Source organism: Alnus glutinosa, chromosome 12 (genome assembly GCF_958979055.1).
Source record: "Alnus glutinosa chromosome 12, dhAlnGlut1.1, whole genome shotgun sequence".
In the NCBI taxonomy this organism is placed as follows: domain Eukaryota; kingdom Viridiplantae; phylum Streptophyta; class Magnoliopsida; order Fagales; family Betulaceae; genus Alnus; species Alnus glutinosa.
In genome coordinates, this window is record NC_084897.1 from 19,706,235 (window position 1) to 19,729,500 (window position 23,266).

Below are 23,266 nucleotides of genomic sequence, written 5' to 3' on the forward strand. Positions count from 1 at the left end.
TTAAGGAGTTGGCAAAGAGGACAAAAGAGTTCATCAGGAGGCAAGTAGAGATTTGGTAGGGACACCATGCAATTTTTCAAAGAAAGAGTCTAAGCAGGTGGGCGGTCACTAAGGTTCAGCTCCAGAGATTGGTTCAAGCAGTGGCGAAGATAAAAGGGGGCAGGCAAGGGCGCCCGCCCCCTCTAAATGTTTGAAAAAAAATGAAAAATAAAAATGTAATTTTTTAACTCAAACTCTATTCTACCCCTAATAATAATGCTCATACAATGCTACAAACCCCTAAAAATTAAATCAAAACATTCATTCTTCTGTATTTGCTCAAAAGAAAAATAAAAAATTAAGACAGCTTAGCTCAGTGACAGTAGCACCCTTAAAAAATGGAAATTACCTTTAAATTTGGGCTGATATTGATCTAAGAAAACCCAACCCAAAACTAAGAAAACATAACTCAAACAAAATTAGACATCATGAATGATCGATACATTTCAAATCTTCCTCTACACGCTACTAGCAAATCTTCTTCTACAGGCAAATCTTTCACAAATCTTCTTCTTCAGTTCTTCAATCCCCTGTCGCCGAGGCCTAGGTACTACACTTCTCCTACGCTTTAAGCTTGTAACTTGAAAGTATTTCTATATTTGAGTCTCTCTGTCTCTAATTTTTATTTTAAACTATAAACTTTTGAGTATCATCACATAAAGAGTCAAAGAGACAATTATACGAAAAAGACAAAAAAAAAAAAAAAAAAAAAAAAAGAAAGAAAGAAAGAGAAGAAGACAGAGATGAGAAAGAGACGAAGAAGAGTAGGCTGTGAGTGAAAACTGAAAAGTGAATATGAAAAGTGATAAGAAAAGGTTGAAGACAGCCGTGAGTGAGAGAGTGAGCAGTGAGGACATGTGTCATTTTTTTTTGTGTTTCTTTGTTGATATTTTGAATTTTTGATAGTTTAATAGAAAATATGATAAAAAAAAAAATAAATTAAAAGTAAAACATCCATGATATATTAATATCTGATGCCTGATGCGCTAGCTTAATGAATGATGCGTAGGTAAATATATGGTTGATGCCTTGATGGTTGAATGAATCAATAGTGAGTCATGAATTATAATTATAATTTATATTTTGAATTGTAATTAGCATACTTTTATATATTATAATAAAAATATAATATATAAAAAGAATAAAAAATATATTTATTATCATATTTTATTATTTTAATTCCGTTCCTATTAAGACATATTTCTAGCTCCGCCACTAGGTCCGATTAGGATTGTGAGTGAGAAGTCAGAAAGCTGATCGGTGGTGAAGAGACCGAAAGAGGAGGGGGTTTAAAGGAAGTTTGCGGAGGAAGACCAGATGGTCCAGATGGGAAGATGTGAGAGCTTGTGGATGTTATTGCAGAGGCTAGAGGACAGGAGATGGATTGTGTAGTCTTGTTGCAGATATGCCATCCAAGTTTGGAAATCAAAGCCTGATTGACTGCTCGCATTTATCGTATACCCAGACTTCCTAGGGATCGAAGTACAAATGGAGCTCCAACACTCATGACTCATCCCCCGCCGAAATTTCCCTTGTCCTTAAGGGCAAAGTGGGGAAACCGAAGTTGCATCTCATCTAACTTCTCCCACGTGGCCGGTGTCTGTACACTGTAGGGTTGTGTCCATGCCAAGAGATGAGCACTTCGATGCCTTTGTTCTTGCGACGATGATCTATGAATGCTTGAGGTTGAAGTTGTTCAGTGATTTCCAACTCAAGGTAATTATAGTATCACTATTAAACCATAATTGAGATTAAAATAGCGAATATTTATTTAATTTTTCGCAACTATGAACATTAATTATGACAGCTAGTGCAGAGCCTCTATTAAGCAACCATCACGTTATATTATAATCATTACAGAATCGAAGCTATATCTAAATACATAAAAACATCTTAAATCATTAAGTATGAAACTTCCCCGAAGGCACTAATTACCTTGAGATCATCCTTACCCAAATTCTAGTGAATAGATCACATGTGAAATGCAATTATATAGTAAACCCAATCATTTTGAAACATAAGAGTAAAATACACATGCGACAATGTTTTTCAATATGGCAAAGGCAAAAAATCATGCTGATTCATAATTATACAAAATATATAATTACATCATAAGTCATAACTCTTCTTCCTATAGCCTATTCGTACCATTTCCTCTTCACGATAAGGTTTGCGAGACTCGTTGAATATATGGTACAACTCCGGTCTACATAGCCAACTACCTCTAGTTTATTAACCGAGTCCAACTTCAAGTGATGTGACAGTTCGGCAGTCTTAATCAACTCTTAGATTATATATCATGACTGATTCAATAATTGATTGGAACTATACTATTGTAAGATTTTTGTAAAATAAAAATATAATTTTTAACATTACTCAAATTCGTATATATACTATATTGTAACAAACTTGAGCCCGGATTCATAAGAAGCTACCATATCTCAAATCTATTGCTAGTAGGGAAAATTATCTCAAAAGTAATACTAAAAATCATATTTTTATTCTACAACTATTTCAAATCCTCTCTGCGGATGTTCACACTTTTTCTTTTTCTTTTTTTAATTCCTGTGGATGCCCAAATTGTTGCTGAGTTATTTCAAATAAGAAAAAGAATTCCCAACCCCCCCCCCCCCCCCCCCCCCCCCAAAAAAAAATATAAAAGAAAAGACAATAGTGTGGGCATCCACAGAGAGTGGTTGGAGCTTTGCCACGGGCCCACGAAACTTGTTCAGAGCTACCAAACTCTCGCAAAGGCATCCTCCTAACTACAATTCTCCCCTTACCAAAACACATAAACGACATATCAACCTTATGTATCACGTATGGAGCGTGTTTATAATATTTTTTTGAATTGGAAACGTGTTTATAATAATGAGTATATTTGGGTGCTATTTGGACCTAAACGACATATCAATGAGGTTTTTGACTTCTGTCCTTATCCACGAATATCTGCATTGCCCTTTTTGAACTGAACCTAGGGTTAGGGTTTTCCAAATTCTTCTTCTCCTCCCCGATTGAATCGGGTTTTTTTTCTTTTCCCAGATATGCGGGCTCTCCAAGAATCACTCACGCTCTCTTCGCTCTCAAACTCGACCATCGCTTCCCCCTCTCTCTCTTCGGGCCCAAGCTTCTACGACTGGCTCTTCGAGTGCCACGGCTTCTGGCACAATGTTGCGCTCATTATTCCTTCCCTTCTTTTCGTTCTCTACCTGTCCTTCCAAGCCAGGAAGAGCTTCTCCAAGCTATCGCATGGACGGTCTTATGTTATAATTGCGTACTACGCGTGCCTCTGGCTTGTTAGCTTGCTCAACCTGATTTGGTGCTGTTTTCAGGTTTTGGTTTTGCAATTATAGATTAATTGAATAAATTTGTGATCGTGGTGGTTTCTTCAATTTATTGCCTTCTTGTATTTGGTAGTTGACTTTAGTTGCTGAGTTTTCTTGGTTTCTATTTGGGTTTCCTTCACATTTTCAGATTTAGTTATTTGCAGCTGAATTTTGGTCGTTTCTGAATGGTTATATAATCCTCGTTTACTTTCTTGGATTTGAAAAACTGAATTGTGCTGGTTTCCATTTGGGTTTCTTTGTACCATTGGATTTAGTTATTAGTGGCTGTATTTGGGATTTGTTGTTGGGTTTCTTGCACGTATGGTTAGTGGCTATACTTGGGTGGTAAAATTGGGTTATACAAATTTGTTTCTGAGGGGTTAACATCAAGTTGTATGTTTTATATGAGTAAAATGAAATTACTGAAGAATTAGAAATCTGAATAAATTGATCCCATGTAATCGCAACTGTATGAAATTTTACTGTGAAAATTATTATTATTTTCATCAGAGTTCAAGATAGTGAATGGAGGAAATTAGGTGGCAAATAGAACTTAGGATATGATCAGAGTGCAGGGTTTGTTTCTGGCAGCTAATTGCGCATTTGGAAGAATAGAAGAATTTCTTGTGGCCTATGAAGTTTCAATAGTTAAGTTTATTTCATGTTTGTCTTTGGTGGCGCAACAAGTGTAAGAGATCAAAAGAAGTTAGGAAATATTACTTATCAAAAAAAGAATTTAGGAAAGAATGTAAGAAACAATAAGAAAATAAAAAATCTTATTTATACATGAAAATAAGTTAAGAACAGGAATATAGAAGAGGAAAAAAATTTCAGTTAAGGGCCGTTCCCGCGCATGTTCAGTTGGTCACATGGTGCTGATGCTCTTGAATCTTGATTGTTTCTGTAACTCTCTCTCTCTCTCTCTCTCTCTCTCTTATCTTCTGAACTCTGGTTCCGACGTGTGTAGACTTTGATTTACTTACATGTTCTAATCTAGTATGCATGTACCAGTGAGGTCCTGATAATATGTTTTCTGTGTTATTTTATCATAGTTTCGGAATTTCTTAACAAGGCAAAAATTCTTGGTTAAATTGAATCTTTGCACATTGACATCTGTCAAGCCACTGTCCAATTTTCTTAAATTGCTTTTGGTTTGTAATGAATTAAGTGACTTTCCAGCAATCAAAGACAGTAATTAAGTTTGATAACACATGCTATGGGGCTGTTACTAAACTCTTGGTTTCATCCGCATTCCTGTTTGCTTGAAATTTCCTGTTCTCTTAGCTAAGAACTGGATCCTCTTTATTGACACAGGCATGGGAGTGCACTCCAGGAAAAGAACTGGCATGGAATGTCTTATCTTTGCTTGCAACATCTGGAATGCTATTTTTAGAAGTAAGCTTGGTGGCCTTTTTATTCCAAGGAAATCATTTCAGTGGGTTAGAAGCGTTGACACGGACATTTGTTGTCTCAGGGCTTATCGTTGGTTTGGATTTCCTTCTAAAGGTATTCTTTTCATTTTCGTGAAAATAAATAAATAAATAAAATTCACTTATGTATAACATTACCTTTTCCATGATGATCAGAATACAACATTCTTATGGGGGACGAAGCATTATTTTTTTCCTTCTCATATGTGTGTTATAATAGCACACTTTAACATTTCTTGGCTCTCAGCTTGTACACTGATGGACCAATGAACTCCTATGCCATTTCTAATTGATTATGTATGGAATTGTTGTATAGAAGCTCTTGCAAATATTGAACTACATGCTAAAGTGTGGATTATTGTTAAAGTTCTTTATTTATTTATTTATTTCTTTCTTTCTGAACTTGTTTTTAGTTGTTCAATGACTCAATATTGCATTAAGTAATGGATCTTTCCTTGCCCATTGAACCTCTTTCAGGCAATTTATCTATTTGGATTTGGGATCCCGTTGTTCATTGACAGCAATGATCATACACACCAGATGAAGTGGAACTTGTGGGTTGTTCATAGGCTGGTGCTGACTGCAGTCTATGGCTTCATACTGTTCATGTACCATTCCAAGTGGAGAGAAAGATTACCTGGTAAGTTTGTCTGGCATATGCAAATTAAAGTTGTCACTTATCAATTTCATTGCGGTTTAATCTCACTGCTTCTTTTTTTTTTTCAATACTCTGCAGCAAGACCTGCATTCTACAACTACATTGTTATTATGTTCTCGATGAATGCTCTTGCACTGTTTGCTTGTGCACTTACTGGAAACGGGGCTAGTTTTGGGTTCTGGTAATTTTTTATCAATCTCTTTAAAACTAATATTCCATTAACACCTCAATTCTAGTAATTTTCTATTGGTTTTTTTTTTATTAAAAAATTAAATTAAATTCTCTGTCACAGGTTGTATGGTGCCACCATTGTCTGTTATCATGCCTTCTATCTTCCTCTTCTATATGTAACATTTCTGGCCGACTTTTTCCAGGTTATCATCATCATTCATTCTTTGCAGCTTGTTTTTTTGGTTGACCTAAAATTTTCTCTCTCTCTCTCTCTCTCTCTCTCTCTCTCTCTCTCTCTCTCTCTCTCTCTCTCTTTAAATTTAGAAGATAGTATTGTTTTTAATTGATGGCGTTCTTGATGGACACAGGAGGAAGATTTGCATTTAGAGAATGTATACTACTCGGAGATGAAAGATGCTGGTTTCTTCGATGCTGATTGGGAGTGATACGGTGACTTCTGAATAACATGATCTGTTTACAATACTCTCTGTATATAAAAAAGTAAATATGTACACTTCAATCTCGGAATGTTGAGATGCAAGCAATGTCTGATCAATGTTTGTATGGCTTCATATCTTTTTCTTAACCGTAGAAGCTATTACCATGTTCCCTTTTTGCTATTCTCTTATGTTCTTTGCCTTACGTTTTTCAATAGAATATGGTGATTGAGAACATTATTCTTCATCAAGTGCATGAGCATCTCCTATAAACAAGGAAAATCAACAAATTTATTTAAAGGCAAAATTTTCTCAGAATATTTAAAAAGTAAGGACAAAGATTTCCTTTAAATTGGGTTTGAGGAATTTCTTAAACTTAATCTATAAAAATGTCGTGCATTTATTTTTTTAATAGAATGTGAGATGCACATGTTTTTTTAATAAAATTCATTTCAACTTTGTCCCTATTGATAAAAAATTATGTGTTTTCCACATGCTCAAGAAATACGTGTTATTTTTATAATACGTATACTGTGAACAGGAAATTGCTGAGTACGTTACGATTCTAATAATAAAATTCTGCAAAGAGTTACATGTACATTCTACCATATGCAAAAGACCAATACTATTGTATTGGAGTAAGCCATACTTATTCCAGTTTCAGCAAGTAAATTATGGAATTAAATATATGGAGTACCCAAATATCAAAGGGCCTTGTAGGCCTAGCTGAGGGCCTGTTTGCCCAAAGACAGCTTTAGCCCAAATCTAAGGCTTGGACTCACCAAGCGGCATACATGTACAGTACACTGGAAGTCTCTCCCTTGCATACACCCAAAATGGTAATAATTCTATAAAGAATGTCATCCGCCTATTTACCGACTTGCTTATTTCAAACTTGCATAAGAAAAGAGCTCTTGAGAGCACTCCCTCAAATGAAAGTAATTTATGAGACCTTATTGCCTTGTCTGTTTTGAATCCACTCAATAAGGAAAAGAGTCATTGGAGGTGTCACCCAAAGTGAAATAAATTATGAAAGCGCACCACTTTCCATACTACCCTCCTTGACCTTCGATATTTGCCTTCTTGTGCCCGCTTGCAAACTAAAGACAAAATCTCTATAAAGGTAAAGCGGCCCGCATCACATGTATACAAGCTCTCTCACCCTTTTTGCTTACATTTTGTCCATATACCTTTTTGATTTCACTCTTGCTAACTTAAGCATACCCTTTTTGCTTACATTTTGTCCATATACCTTTTTGATTTCACTCTTGCTAATTTAAGCATCAGAGGTAGTTTCCCATCACTCCTGACATGCTACTTTAACTCTTAGTCTTTTTGCAAGTCTTCAATATTGGATGTTCGACGTGTGTGGTCACTATATCAATAGTTGACATTGTCTGTGGGAACGACAGTTCTAACCAAGTCATTGTTCCTTAAGACAAATAACTGACCATGAACACGTGGTCTAGATAATATCACATCATTGAAATTCTCTGTTATTAAGTTGTCCGAGCAGGTGAGTCACACAATCTCATCTTTTAAGTAGTTTTAATTTATATATTATTCGAACAATCTAATAATAGAGAATTCTTCAGCCAACCTGATAACATGAAATCCTTAAAGAAATTCAGGAATTTTATCCCATATCACAAACTTGGGGTTTCATTTTTCAGGTATATATCCACCTCAATTAGACTAGCAGGTTGCAACACCATATTCAATGATTAAGAAAAAGGGTAGTTGAAGGGTTGGAAGAAGCTTTTATTTTTGATCTCTTGCGTGCTCACAGTTGAAGGAAGCTTTGAGTTTGACAAGGCCTAGCAGTTATTAACTTCCTCATACCCTTTTTCAAATTCTCAACTACCCAGTTGGTTTTACATCATTTTCATACTTGTAAAGATTAATGCTTGCATGAATATTATCCAGTAACCTCAATTATAGCCATATAATATACGCCCTGAGACTTTCCAGGGCTAATCATGTAGTGTATAGATATATATTCCTGGACTTTTTCCTTTTCCTCTATTATGACTAGTAAAAGACCCTAGAAAAGGAGAAGAAAACAGGAAAAAGGCTTGTAATCATGAAATGACTTGATGAGATTTAAAGGTTTGTAGAAAGGATGTCTTGGTCCCATTCAATGTTCTCTTTAGGGCAACACCAACGTTGGGGTTGGGACCTTTTCCCTTGCTCCCTACCCTCCCTTTGACTGGTTATGGTCGGCACTCATCATGTTCAAATTTGAGGCTAAACCTAAACCTAAACCCTAGGAGTAATGTTATGAATAATGTTATGAATCTCTTATATTGTGTATATTTTGCTAATACGAAAGGTTTATTTTTAGCTTATATAAAATACATTTTTTTTTTTTTTTTGGCTATAGTGATTAACCTTTAGGCAATCATCATAGCAAAATGTTTCTTTATTTTATTTATTCTCAACTACACTTTTTTGATTATTTTATTGTTTTTTTTTTTTCTCAACAATACATTTTATTATTCAACAAGACCACTCAAGAAATATGACCATTGTCTTATCAAAAAAAAAAAAGAAATATGACCATTGGAAAATAAAATAAAATTATATGAACGTATGAAAATATGCTGTAAGGAAAAAATAAAAATTATGACTATTGGAAAAATATGACTTAGAAAAGATGATGTTTGAAAATATAAGTGTTGACAAGAATATAATAAAAAAAAATGAGAAATAAGATTTGAAGAAAGTAGAAAAGATAATATAAAATATGTTAGAGTGTTGTGTTGAAAAAAAGAAAAAAAAAAAGAAAAAGAAAAAAGTAGATGAAGTAGAGAATTGTATTTTTTAGTTAGGTATTTTAACTAATCTTATGGAGATGATGTAGGGTGGTCAACAGACGGAGCTGGATGGCAACTATTCTCCGTTTCCTTCCGTTCAAAAATTCCCTTCCCCCACCCTACCCGTCTCGTTCCCCAACTTGTACTTTTGTATAGACCACAAAATATGCCATTATGCAATAGGAAGATGTTAACATACAATTTTTTTTTTTTATTTATTTTTTTTTTTTTTAGGGACGAAGCTAAAAGCTTTTATGTGTAAGGATTAGTGGCCAATTTTTTTTTTTGGCAAGGGCTAATAAGCTAAATTTTTATTTTTTTTTTAAAATTTCAACCTTATAATTTTTTTTTTTTTTTTAGAAATTGGGGGGGGCATGGCCTCTGCCACCCCCTCCTCCTCCATCCGTCCCTACATTTATTACTCATCTTTTATCTATTTTGTTTGCACATTTATGTGAATCTTACAAATTTAATGGTTAATTAATATATCTTTTGTGTGAAGATAAACAAAAGACGGGAAAAAAAAATGAAAACCAAACATTTTTCTACTTTAAAAAAAAGAAAAGAAAAAGGAGAAGAAAAAGAAGAAAAAGAAGAAAAAGGAAGAATAGAAGAGAAAAGAAGAGAAGAAGAAGAAAAGTTGAATCCAGCAGAAACCACGTAAAGAGGTTACACGTCACAATTAATCCGGCAAAATCAGAGTGTTCCTTTATTTCCTTTAATTAATGAACCAAAGAATATGACTATTCTCCGTTTTCTTTTTGTCGTTAGCCTGCATGTATTATATTGCAATTTTTTTTTATTTTTTTTTATTTTAAAAAAAAACTTTTTACTTTAAAAAAAGAAGTGAAAAAGGACCTGAGCGATCCACGTCTTTTTTATTTTTTATTTTTTATTTTTACTTTTATTTTTTATTTTTTTTGAAGGGAAAGTTTGTCTTTCCATTAAGAATTATTTGAGGGCGTAATTATATTTTTGTAGTTTTTGAGAAAATAACGGATATTTCACATGTTAATGAAAAATCCTGAGGAGGATAATTGAAAGGGGCTAAAGTTTTTGAATTTTAATGAAGAAATTGAAAACCGTTTAAGTTCATACATCCTATTTTGTCGTTCTCTCATTCTTCAATTTTTTTAAAATCATAATTGAGTTTGTGAGATCCATAAAAAGGACCTGCATGAACTCTATAAATTCAATTATATTTTTTAAAAGTGAAAAAATAAATAAAAAACAATGAGATGAAAATGAATTATTTCTACCAAAAAGAATAGTCGGTAGAAGGATTTAATTCCCATTTTGACGTGAGGTGGAGTGCAAATCTTCATCAAGGATCTGTCTCTATAACAAAACTAACGTTACATCATATTTAATGGATTAGGGTGGCTTGTCCCATTCAAACCGTCATACTTTGATCATACTTACGTATTAAGAGACATGATTGTAACTTTTTTACAACTTAACAATTTTCTTTTTTTTTTTTTTAAAAAAATAAAATAAAATAAAAATAAAAAATCAACCATTGAATAATATAATCCACGTAGTTAGTTTGAAAAAAAGTTGTACAATTTGTATGATATATTACATATTAAACAATTTAGTGGTGGCTTCATGGCTTGTCCCCGGTACTGAAGAACAGTTGTACCTAATTCACTTTACCGGTCTAATAAAGCGATGTGTCTTATTTAGTATGTAAAAAATATATATATTTTTAATAGTATGTGTTTTTCACATATTTTTTTTAATAATATATACTTCTGAAATGCATGTCACTTTATTATACTGGTTTATAAAAATTAACTACAAATTATTTTGTAGCTAATTTTTATCCTGTGTGGAGAGTGCGTGGGCAAGTTCTTGCAATGTAAATTAATTGTTATCTTATGTTCCCATTTGTTTTTAATATCTAACCTGCAGTAGCTGGATTGAATCTCACAATGCAAATTAACCACAGTTAATTATGCCGAAGCATAGAGGGGTAATTTGGGAATATTGACAAATTTTGGTAGAATAAGGAAAGAAATATTGACTCAATTAATAATTTGAAAAATAATAAAATATTAATAATAAAGTAGCAGTTTGAAAAGATATGAGTACTTTTTCATAAAATTTAACAAGAATCGATGATATAATTTCTTTTTAGGTGCTAAGATTTCATAGGAAATAGTAAATACTTGGGGCTTTGAGACCTCAGACCAATAAAGTACTGTGAATGCCACAAACATTAGGACTCATTTGAGTGTATAAATTTTTTTTTTTTTTTTTTTGTATTATATTTAAAATTGTGAATAATGATAGAACTTGTTTTTTAAAATTATGTTTGGATGGTTTAGAAAATTTGAGACAAAATTAAAAAAAAAAGGATAAAATTTGAACAGAATTTGAATTCTAAAAAAGTAACCCAAACAAATTTTTGAAAAATAATAAAATAAAAAAAAAAAAAAAATTGTTCATGCCCCGAATTATCCATTTTGATGTGAAAACAACAAAGTTGTTTACTTTTAACAGATTAACCGGAAAAAGAAGAAAATACATATAACTTTACTTTCAAGTTTATGAAAATTTTGCAAAAGAAAGAAAAGCCGGTCAGCATTACTATTTTAAAAAGGTGATTTACTTCTTCATCATTATAACTAGACAAAAGGGGAATTCACAGAAAGGTGAGCATTTCATCTCCCAATTTTAGCTAGTTATAATTACTATAACTTTTTAAATATAACCCTTTAAAATTTTCATTCCCATAAATTGTACCAAAAAAAAAAGAAAGTAAAATCAATCTATATAGTTATCCAAATCTACTCAGCTGGGTGACCGAATCACTTCGTGCCCATCAAGAGTGGTTCGCCCCTAGGCTGGCCAAATAAGGCGGTCGAGCTACCCCTCCATTATATATATAATATTATTTTATTATAAGCGACATGTATTATAATGTGATTAGTGCTGACGTGGTAACTTGATGATTTCTATCAAAATTTCAGACAGAAGTTGTGCCTAGAGACTTCTTGTGTTTTTGGCTTACCATCAAGAGTTTTCAGATACTTTTAAAACTCAAAGAGCTGTTTGCAACTCAATAAAACTATTTTAATTGATTTTGTATTTTTTTTTCACAAACTTTAATAGAAAAGATTACTAATTTTTATCCTTTATTTCTCAAATTCAGCCAAATTCAACTTCTGATGTTTTGGGGAACACATTTATGAGACGTTAATTACCAAAGAAATATGATAACCTTTGAGGATGTCAAAACAACTAAAAAATCGTGTCGGAGAAACTTAATCTATTAAATTGATATTTACTTTTTAAAATAATTAACATGTATTTTTAAAAATACATATAAAATTACGTGCTTTAAGCACATATAAATAAACTTCACCCAATCGTCTTCTTCTTTAATTTAATTATTTAAAAAGAAAAAAAAAAAGAGAAATTTTTTTAAATAAGCTTGAGCCGGCCACTGGCAACCATTTAAAAGTTTGCATTTTAAACTTGGATGACAACTTTATAGCCTATTTTGCGATTGAATGGGTTAATTAATTTTTTATTTTATTTTTTTGTCAAAAGGAAATTCATTATATATTATAATTTTGGCTGAAAATGTTTTTTCACCATCTTATAAGGCATAGTAATTAATTAATCAGTAAGGCTGATCTGTATTAGGCAAATTTGGCTGTATATTTCTTTTTCCTTATTCTTTTTCTTCTTGATCAATGAGCTCGGGGCATTTTCCAAAGAGAATCGATAAGCATATATTAATATATTCAATGCATAAATAAATAAATAAAATATATATATTTCAAGAATAATACATTTTTAATTTTTGCCAGCTGGCTAGCTAAATTATTTATTCACATGAAATTCCTCATAAATGCTGCCTTTATTACACGTGTTTCCTATTTTGTTGCACAAAAAGTTCATGCATTTTGGATTTTTTTTTCTTTCACAATGATAACATTGATAAGGAATGTGAGACAATTTTTGACACAATTGGCTTATTTCTTGTAAAGAGATGAAAATAAAGCATTTTTTTTAGCGAATTTGACACAAAATTAGTAATTTAAAATTGAAGAATCTGACTCGTTTAATTAAACAAATCAAAGTAGGATTAACCAATATAATTTTATATTGATCATTTAACACGATCCAAACCCAACACACGACATCAAGTCTAACAATTTTTGATACAACTTGTAAACCCAATATAAAATTAACAGAATAAAATTAAAAAATCTAAGCAATTTAATTAAATTAATCAAATTAAAATTAACCTATATAAATTGATACTTATACGTATACTCCATTCAAACCCGATTCACGACAACGGGTCAACGAACGGCAGACCCTATTGACAAGGCGTAAATCACGACTATTTCTGATTCCACTTCGTAAAGCAATTACTCAACCATACTCACTGCGCAACACGTTTTGAATTTGTACCCAAACTGACGTGTATAGCAAAGTAGCAAGCAATTTTCTCCATTTTGCGATTCCGACCCGACCAAACCGGGCCGGCTATGGTCACGGTTTCGGTTGAATTGAAACGGCGGGTACAACTAACACCACCAACAGGCAACAGGCACCGGTTCCCACTTACCAGACTTTGCTTTCACTCCCTTTCTTTCCAAGTAGCACTGCCCTCTGTTTCAGACCACCAAACACACCCCTCTCTCTCTCAAAAAAAAAAAAGAAAAAAGAAAAAAGAAATATATTTCTCTTTTTTAAAATTCCGAGGCCTGTAAATGGAAATTGGAATTTATCGATCCCACCGAAGCTTACTGTTGTGTATATATATATATAATTAAAAGCGGAGTTTCCACGCAAAATTGCATTCCCTTGTCTTTTCAAATCAATTCCATTTCCACCCTTAAATTCCTCTCACTCCTACTCTCTCTCTCTCTCTCTGTGATTCCGAACGCTGTCGTTTCTCTGGCTCGTTTTCATCTACTGCCTACTGGTTTCTAGAACGATCGAATTCCCAGCTGATTCAAACCGTCGGCGTTTTCAGTACCGCAACCGGCAAGGTAACCGCTTTCTGAATCTCTCTCTTACTCTCTGATTCTGAACGCCGCTGCCGTTTCCATGTCACGTTTTCGTCTTCTGGTTCTTTGAACGATCAATTTATTTCTGAGTTCTGTTTGCACTGAATTTTAAAAAAAAGTTTGGAATTCCGATTCGTTTCGTGTTTTTCGAGGTTCTCTGAGTTGGAAACCGAGTCAGACGCTGACTCGTTTCGTTGACTATTCTTCTATTTTCTTGTTCGTTACTTTCTGTTTCCATATGCTGTCGTTCGGCTCAACTCGTTGAGCTTCATTGTTTTGAACGATCTGAGTTGGGAATGAGTCAGAGTGTGAGTGTTGAAGTAAAACGAGTTTGCGTTTGGTGTTTTTACTTCTTGTTTGGTTGCTGAGAAAACAGAGGAATATGAAACGGAGTCATGTTTGAAAATTTTCCGATATCTTTTTTTTTTTTTTCCTCTGTGGGTCCGCAATTTGGATTCTAGTTATTTCAATTTTTTCGTTTCCTACAGTTTCTTAGGAACCAAACGGAGGGTCTTTCGGCCTTTATATATGCATTCGTACATGTACATTTGTGCAGGGCAGTTTTATTTTTTATTTTCTTCCCGAAGAATTGGACATGTGGATTTCTTTGTTAATTTGTGTGTTATGTAGGATAAGAGAGACCTGGGCATTGGCCGCGAGTTTTGCGTACTGTAAGGATTGTATTTGAATTTGAATTTGTTGTGACGAAGAGAAATGAGTACGCAGTTTTTGGAAATTCAGCCCAAGGAACTGAAATTCATATGTAAGTCAATGATTACGAGATGACCCATTTTAATCATTATCCTATGTTTTTCCTTCTTGCTTTATTGATGTACTATATTGGTGATATCTACCATTGTCATTGTTACAATTTCTTTACACCCCGTTTGATCTCTGAAGAATTGAGGAAAACAGAAAAGAAAGAATTATGAAGGATTGCTTTTGTTGTTGTTGGATTTAGTTGTTTTGTTTATTTTTTTATAAATAAATTTATAAGCAAAAAAAAAAAAAAAAATCTGATCTAAATTGGCATAAATAGTAGTGAATCATAAACAAAATACCCAACTCAACTCTGCCAAATAACTGGTGGAAGACAGAAGAATTTGTTGATTGTATCTTCCCCCAATTTTGAGGAAAGCAATGAAATACGAGGAGTCTGATTTTTCTGTCTTTTCATGTTTTTCTTTCTAAAATCTCTGTAGCTATACAAAAATAGTCTGCGACACCAATGAATTTGCTAATAGAAGAAATTATGGGACCTCTGTGCCTTGGCTTAGGTAATGAAGGGATGCAATGTTGTCAGTTAAGGTCTGAGGGTTTTTTTTTTTTTTTTTTGACGAATAGTTAAGGTCTTAGGTTATGGATCCACAACTAAACATTTTTTTAAAAAAATACTTACAAAAAAAGAAACAGATAACAATTTGCAGATTAATTCGCACTCTTAAAGTTTTTATATGTGGAAAAACTTCAGTGGCCCTTTAGGCTTTAGATGTATTAGATGTGTAATGTTTTCTTCTTCTAGTTTTAGTCTGTTGTTAATTTAACTATTGTATTTGTTGCACCCATCTACTTCTGAAAGATAAAGTTATGGACTAACATGTCTGAATTCCTTGTTTTTCATAGTTGAGTTGAAGAAGCATAGTTCATGCTCAGTTCGACTGGCCAATAATACCCACAGCTATGTTGCTTTTAAGGTGTGTATTACTTCTACCTATGTTTTTCTATTCCCAGCTTTCAAGAGTGTTAGACTCCGTATAATTTTATTTTTTTTTTAAAATTGTTTTGTTGTTGTTTTAAGATGGAATGCTCAATAGCTATATGATATTGGCAGGTTAAAACTACATCCCCTAAGAAGTACTGTGTGCGACCAAATGTAGGTATTATTTCGCCGAAATCAAGTTGTGATTTTTCAGGTATGCCCTTCTCATATCTCATCGGGTACAAAATGAGCTTTTAGTTGTGTCTGTGATGTTTAGTAGCATCAAGTATAAAGCCATAAGTGGCCTATAGTCCAGATTCAAAAGACAATGGTTTTTGTTTATAGTTTCACCGGACCACTTTATTTTTAGAAATAACTATTATTTTACACAATAAAATTCAATGGCAATTTTTTTTTTTTTTTGACAAGTAAGAAAACATTTTATTAAAAAAAAAACGTAAGGTGCCTCTAAGTATACAGGGAATATACTAAGGAACAACCAAAGCTAACCCGAATAACCCAACAATACCCACAAAAGCTAAACCCTAAAACCCGAGAGGAGTACCCACAAAAGAACCCACAAAAGAACCCAACTAAAACACAAGGAAAAGCACCGTAAGACTCGAGAACAACCCTTAAGACCCACCAAGGCACACAACCCTACGGCATGTGTGCCTTGCCTTTTTGACGCCTAGAGGGAGCGTTAGTGTCGCCATAATTGATGGAGCTTTTCAAATTCAAGAGCTCCCTCTTGCCTTTAGTCTTTTGGTGAGCTATCATCTTGTCTTGATAGAATTCTTCTTCCATGGCATCCCGGATGGCCAAAAACTCCTCACCATGCACACCATCCAAGGGCAAAAATATCCCTGTAGTTATGCATTTGCTATATAGATTAAATTGTTAATTCATTCCTGGGATTCAATTGTTAATTTTTTTCTTGTTTTGAACCGGGATTCAGTTTTTACTTGTTCAATGTCTTAAGCTCTCTATCGAATATTTCGAATATGAATAATATTCTGAATCTGATCACGGATTTCAAGGTAATGAAAATGTGTTTGGATGTTGAATATAATTTTAGATTCTTTTGAATATGTGTTTGGGTGTTGAATTTGAAAGATTGGAAAAAAGTGTTTTATAATAGTATAAAGTAATTGGAAATGATTGGATTGTATGAAAAGTTGTGTATAATGATTGGTATGGTAAAAAATAATAATAAAAAATATATGATGGGTTTTAAAAAAGTGTTTTATAATAGTATAAAATGATTGAAAATGATTGGATTGTATGAAAAATTGTGTATAATGATTGGTATGGTAAAGAATAATAATAAAAAATATATGATGGGTTTATTCAAACTATTCAAACTTTATTCAAGTGACCCATGGGTTTTATTCAACTTGGATCCGGGTATGGGTTTTTGAATAAAAACCCGGTTCGAATATTGAACAATGTTACGAACCAAACGCACCATAAATTATTTATAGAAGCTGGACAAAATTTGTATGATAAATCTAGTGAGTTAAAATAGTATGAAATAATTAATATTCATGAAGTAGTAATATTTTGGTTGTTTACATTTTTATTTTTTTAAAATATTCATGTAAGTGCTTTGTTTGATTACTTTTGCGTACACAGTATATTCTGCCTTTTCAACTTAACTAATGAAAATGAATGTAGAACAACTGAGAAAGGAATCTGGGCTCTACATAAGTGTTACTTATCATGTGTGTATCATTGAGGAGAACTTCCTCGAGATTGATGGATTAATGCAAATAGCAGTTATGGAAGTTTCATATTCTGACAAAGGTTTTAGGGAATGTGTCATGTTTTCCCTTTTTCGACTGAACTTCTAGATCTCTTTGAGGGAGGAAGTTTCTGGTTCTACATTGCTCAGTCAAAGAAAGTGACTGAGCCAACAGTATTGTTTTTGAAAATGTTGTGAGAATGAGAAATTAATATACAGAGCATGTTGGCAAAACATGATTGGTGTATCCACTTCAAACGGTCGGAATGCAGCTTCGTGTACTTGTGCGATGTTGTAGAACCATCAAATACAATCTGATCCTGTGTGTGTGTGTGAGAGAGAGAGCTGAAAAGTTCTAGGCAAATTCAATTGTTTGAAGTCTGGCACCCCAACAGGGCTTGATGCTCTTTGGTAGTTTCTCTATAATCCTTTCCTGTTTGAATTCATATTATGTACTTGTGCACTCGCACGCACATACACAATAACATAGTCAGAGGTAACTGCACAGAGTTTGGGATGTTTTGGAGGTTAATTTGGTTGGTCATTGATATGATTTGGGTTTCATCAGATATTTTATAAATAAAAACTATTGGCATGTCATGACATCACAATGCGATGAAGAAAAATCTCCTGATACTTGCAAATGTTGGTTTAGTATATTTCCTCTCACATAGTTTTACTCTTTGGTTTTTGACTGTATACTGTTTTCTTCTGTTGTTTTTGCTTCTATCTTCATTGCCTGTGATTTCAAATGTAGTTACAATGCAAGCTCAACGGACAGCTCCTCCTGATATGGCGTGCAGAGACAAGTTCTTGATCCAAAGCACGATAGTTCCTGATGGGACAACTGATGAGAACATTACGCCTAGCATGGTAAGTTTTTGTAGTTTTTGTTCTTGATTCTCTATTTTGGCTTCTCATAGATTATTTTGGCAGTTTGCCAAAGATGGCGGCAAGTACATTGAAGAGAACAAGCTGAGAGTAATCCTTGTTAGCCCACCCCATTCACCGGTGTTGTCACCAATTAATGGAGCACTGAAACAGGGGCTGGCTTATGAAGCTTCAAAGCTGAAAAGTCAGTTTTCGAGTAGAGTTGAAACAAAGCAAACGGTTAGATAAACTCTTCTTAGTTGACAATTTTGTGTTAACTCTCTGTATTCCCCTCTCCCCTCAAAATTTTTGAATCTCTCAATATCAATTGGCTTTGCTTTCTGATTTTCTTAGATGTCTTGGATTGACACCCCCTCCCCCTCCCCCTTTCTGAGTTTAGTAGGTAAGAATTCTCCTGATATATGTGATCAATAGTGTGTTTGATGGAGTTTAAATTCCATCAAGTGTAGCGAACCCAATTTGCTTATGCTGTGTTTGGATGTTAGATTTCAAGTTAAGATTTTATTTAAAATCATAATTCGAAAAACCAAAGTTGATTTTCTTTGTTTGGTTCAATAAGAGAGTTATTTCAAAAAAATTGAGGAATTTTGAACTCAAATTTCCAGGCATCTGAATTCCAAGTTTAAATTCAATGGAGGAATGTAACATTATTCAAATTCTACTAACAATGTCTTTTCGTACTGCCCAACATTACTCTTCTGTTCATGCCACCACCACCATTGCCCATTGAGAGTCAAACCACGACCACGACCACGACCACGACCACATCCACGACCATAACCACCACCACCAGCAGCCACCACCTGCCACATACAACCACTGCTGCACTGTCACTATCCCACCATCATTGCCAAATTATTTCCACGACCATTATAATTATCATCATAGCCATTATAATACTCTTATTAATTTAATTTTTAAATATAGTAATCCAAACAATTAAAAATTTAGACATTTTGGAAGTTTTAAGAAATTTTCAAATTTTGATCCAAATATAACCTTATAGAATATAATGTGGTTCTCATTCTATTCTACCAGGTTACTAAGGATGTAGATGAGTCCAATTTGGTCAATGATGAGGTGCTAAGCCTAGAAAAGGATATGGAGTTCGAAACAGTGGAGGATGCAGAACAAAGTCCAGCAAATGATGCAGAACTGAGGACAGCAAAGGATGCAGAATTTGAGCCAGAAGAGGATTCAAAATTGAAGCCAGCAGAGGATGTGGGGTCAAATTCAATAAAGAAAGTGGAGGAGTTAAATTTAATTAAAGATATTGAGGAGATGAAGTCAAAACTTGATGGTCTTGAATCAAAGCTAAGGGAGGTCAGTTTTCCAGAATCTGTTTTAAATCGATGGTATTATTATAGTGCGACATATCAGGCTGGAAAAAACTAATTGTATGGTAATATGTGGCTATTCTTGTTTGCCTCCTATTTGTATGCTGAAATTCGACTACTCCCTTGTGACCATAAAGATAATAATGGTTACTCAAATCCATCTCTGATGTCTTCACCTTTTTGGTATAATTTAGTTTGTTACAAAGAATGTCTATATCAGATGGACCAAAATTTACAAAAATCAACTAAAATAAATATATAACGGATACATATCTTTTATTCAACATCTGTTTCAGTTGTAGGTTTAGCCCATGATATGACCTATGAAAATAAATGCACTGGGCCCAAGTTCATTTGCTGTCTTTTCCAATGAATTATTAGGTTTTGTTTTCTATAAAATCATTATGCGTCCATGGGTTCCATTGTTCCCATCACTTCTCAATTAGAGGTTAGGTCTGAATTCTGCATTAAGGAACCCCTAACGAAAATGAAATTTGTTCTTTAGTAATTCTTCTGAGTCTTTATTTGCTTAATTTTTCGTTTTGTGAACGGGTTCATCTAATATTTGGAACTTACGAACTTGTGAGGTGATGAGGAAACTGTGTTATTTGCTTCCCCATTACATCCGATTCTTTACATTCTTTTATTTACAACAATAGTAATCAAGTATTTGGACTGCCTTTGCAGGCTGAAGGTACCATTTCAAAGCTAACAGAGGAGAGGAGATCAAGCGTTCAAGATATAAAAGTGTTGCAGGAGAAACTTGTAACTTCTTGAACCACATTCTTTTCCTGTTTCGGTGTTTCTTTTTTATTTTTATTTTTTCATTTTTATTTTCCACTTTCTTACTTTGCAGGCAGAACTGAGCAGAAGAGGAGTAAGAAGAGTTCAAGTGGGATTTCCTCTTCTGTTTGTTTGTATGGTGGCACTCATCAGTGTTGTGGTTGGATACCTTTTACACCTTTGAAAAGTGCACAAAGCTTTTACAATATATTGATAGTTAGAGGTATAAATAAGTACAGGAATCCCTTAAAAGGAGGTATTTTAGTCAGCGTTTTCAATGTGGCCAATGTAATTTTCTGCGAATGTAATTTTCTTGGAAAAAAAGAAGAAGAAAAGTAAAATGAAAATGTATGCAAGTGAAGCCATTACTTTGATTATTAGATATAATAATGTACTTGATCTGGAGAGTTAAGCTACGGTCCAGAATTTCTTCTTCTGGTCTAACCAACTGTAAATTTGGAAAATTGGAAGCTAAATTTAATTTTGTTTTGTATTTTTCTTTTGACATTGAGCTTAATTAAGGATGAGAGTGAGCAGAGCTGAACTAATTATCATTACATTCTTACTGAGATGCATGGTGGCCTGCTGCATCTAAAACCACATGATTTGGAGAAATTTGAGTTGCAAGCTGTTATGATGGTACTTGTTGTACTTGGGTCAAAGCGTATGGGGTTTTCTCTTTGCTGGTAAAAGTAGCGGCAGAAAAAAGGGAGCCAAGTATAAAAGTAGATGAATGGAGTCAGTGGCCTACTGCATCGAAGCACATAATTATGAAGGATTTAAGTTGCCATTTGATAATGGTCGTGAAAAATGTTCTTTATTTTTAGCTTGAAAAAAAGTGTTTTATGTAATATAAAGATGAGAAGTGTTTTGTTTTATGGGGTCACGTTTGAAAGATGTTTTTTTTTTTTTTTTTTAATTTTTTATTTTCTTATTTATTTTTTTATTTTTTTTATGTGGTTGTTTGATCGTTTTTGAAAGAAACAAATACAGTCATACTTATTTTGTGAAAATACAAACTTCATAATTTATAAAAAATAAAAAAAAAATAAAAAAAGTTTAAAAAATGAGTGGTTGTATAGCCACCCTCAATGGAGGGGAGGTGGGTGTACAACCACCCCTATCTGGTTGGATTGGACCGAAAACGTTTGATAATAGGCAAAAACTATAATTTAGTGAGAGAGTAACAATTATGAAAGAGAAAAATCATAGCTGCTCAAAAAAAGAAAAAAAGAAAAAAAAAAAACTCTGAAAACCGAAATATTATTTTCAAAACTTAAGTATTGAATTAAGCCCATAAGTCGGGCTTACCTAGCTGAAGCAAGCCGACTTTTTGCCAAAAACATAAAAAAATTAATTATTACACAAAATCAAACTGTAGAATAAAACAAAGATTTTGTAAAAAATATAGCAAAAATCGAGAATAAAATGACTACCAAAACGAGCAAAGAAATATTTCCTAAAATGAAAAAAAAAAATTACTTAAAAATATTGATTATGAAGAAAAAAGGGTAGATTTTGGGCTTGAATACGGCACTCACCAAGCATAGTTGGGTAGCGACAATGTGCGCGCCAAAAATGCCCTTTTTGTATCGGGGTTATATGCGCGATTATGATATTCATAGTAAAAGTTATATCTGGTTTACTACTAATGCACAATATTGTCTTAATTATAGTAGATGCTATTGATTTTGAATTTTGCTTAAATGCTATTTTTGTGTTAACTAGAGGAGATTTCTTGTAGTTGTTTTTAATGGTATTGATTTAATTTTAAGTTATTTTATGAGAAAGAGAGAGAGAATGAAATTAAATTTGAACAGTTGAAAAAATTACAAGAAATCTCTTATAATTGTTTTTACAGTACATAAGCCAAATCCATTGATACATTTTTTTCACTCTCATACTCATCTTCCCGTCAAGATACCATTTAAATAATCTTTAAAGAGAAAAAGAGGAAAGAGAAATTATTTAAATATAGATAAAAAAAAATTTCAAACTAGTTTGAAAGAATTTTCTTCCAACCCACTCTAATAAATTTCAAGTGTCCTTTGACATATAGGAAGCACTTGTCAGAGAACACTTGAAATTTGTTAGAGTGGGTTGAAAAAGATTTCTTTCTAATCAATTTGGAGATAATTTCTATCTCAGACGTTTGCTTGTTTTGTTCAACCAAATTGCAAAGACTATTTTTGTTTGGTGAAGTTTACAAATTGCCAGCCATGAACAGTTGGAGCGTGTAATAATGAATCCATTTTAAGAATATTACATATCAAATCAAACATATATATATATATATATATAATGAATCCATTTTCGAAGTACTGAACTTCATTTAGAGCACTAACCGCATGCATCAGTTCCGGGTTTCTTGTCAATTGCCTATTGCTTTGAAAAGTATGAGATGAGATGAGTACGAAACTTCGTTGAGGGTAGTGACCTCATTAATTAAGTGTTTTTAATCAACTGTCATTTTTTAATTACTAGGTGTTTTTTTTTTTTTTTTTTTTTTTGTCTAAAAGAAAATAATAAAACTGATTACTAGTTAGTACGCTTTGTAAACTAATTAAACTTGGCAAAGCAAAAAATGACAGATCAGAATTTTTTCAAATTATTTGTCCTAATGTGAGAGAATTTGTACTGGTGATTGTGAGATATCTCTTATGAGACACCTCTTATGAGAATTTGCAATATTTTTTTTAAATAATTTTTATTTTTATTTTTATTTTTATTTTAGTTTTAATTTTTTTGAATTGAAAAATGACACATGGCAGGGACATTATGCGAATATTTCGTCAAAATGGACATTTTTCAAAAGTTTTAATAGTTTGAAGGATTAAAATGCTAATTTTGATAGTTTGAAGGCCTTAAAAAAAAGAAGTAATAATTTAAAAAGTTAAATTGT

The 23,266-nt window shown here is 33.0% G+C and overlaps 2 protein-coding genes across 2 annotated transcripts; both read left to right on the forward strand.

Moving 5' to 3' along the window:
- Positions 1-2,948: 2,948 nt before the first annotated feature.
- LOC133852772 (protein CANDIDATE G-PROTEIN COUPLED RECEPTOR 2) lies at positions 2,949-6,244 on the forward strand. The gene is made up of 6 exons (XM_062289523.1): positions 2,949-3,371; positions 4,680-4,871; positions 5,273-5,435; positions 5,532-5,634; positions 5,746-5,827; positions 5,993-6,244. The coding sequence occupies exons 1-6, from the start codon at positions 3,084-3,086 to the stop codon at positions 6,068-6,070; spliced, it is 906 nt and encodes a 301-aa protein (XP_062145507.1). The 5' UTR covers positions 2,949-3,083; the 3' UTR covers positions 6,071-6,244.
- Positions 6,245-13,584: 7,340 nt separating this feature from the next.
- Positions 13,585-20,869, forward strand: LOC133852218 (vesicle-associated protein 2-2-like). The gene is made up of 9 exons (XM_062288919.1): positions 13,585-13,892; positions 14,541-14,673; positions 15,534-15,604; positions 15,742-15,823; positions 18,111-18,226; positions 18,290-18,463; positions 19,283-19,567; positions 20,269-20,346; positions 20,438-20,869. The coding sequence occupies exons 2-9, from the start codon at positions 14,625-14,627 to the stop codon at positions 20,546-20,548; spliced, it is 966 nt and encodes a 321-aa protein (XP_062144903.1). The 5' UTR covers positions 13,585-13,892; positions 14,541-14,624; the 3' UTR covers positions 20,549-20,869.
- Positions 20,870-23,266: the final 2,397 nt, after the last annotated feature.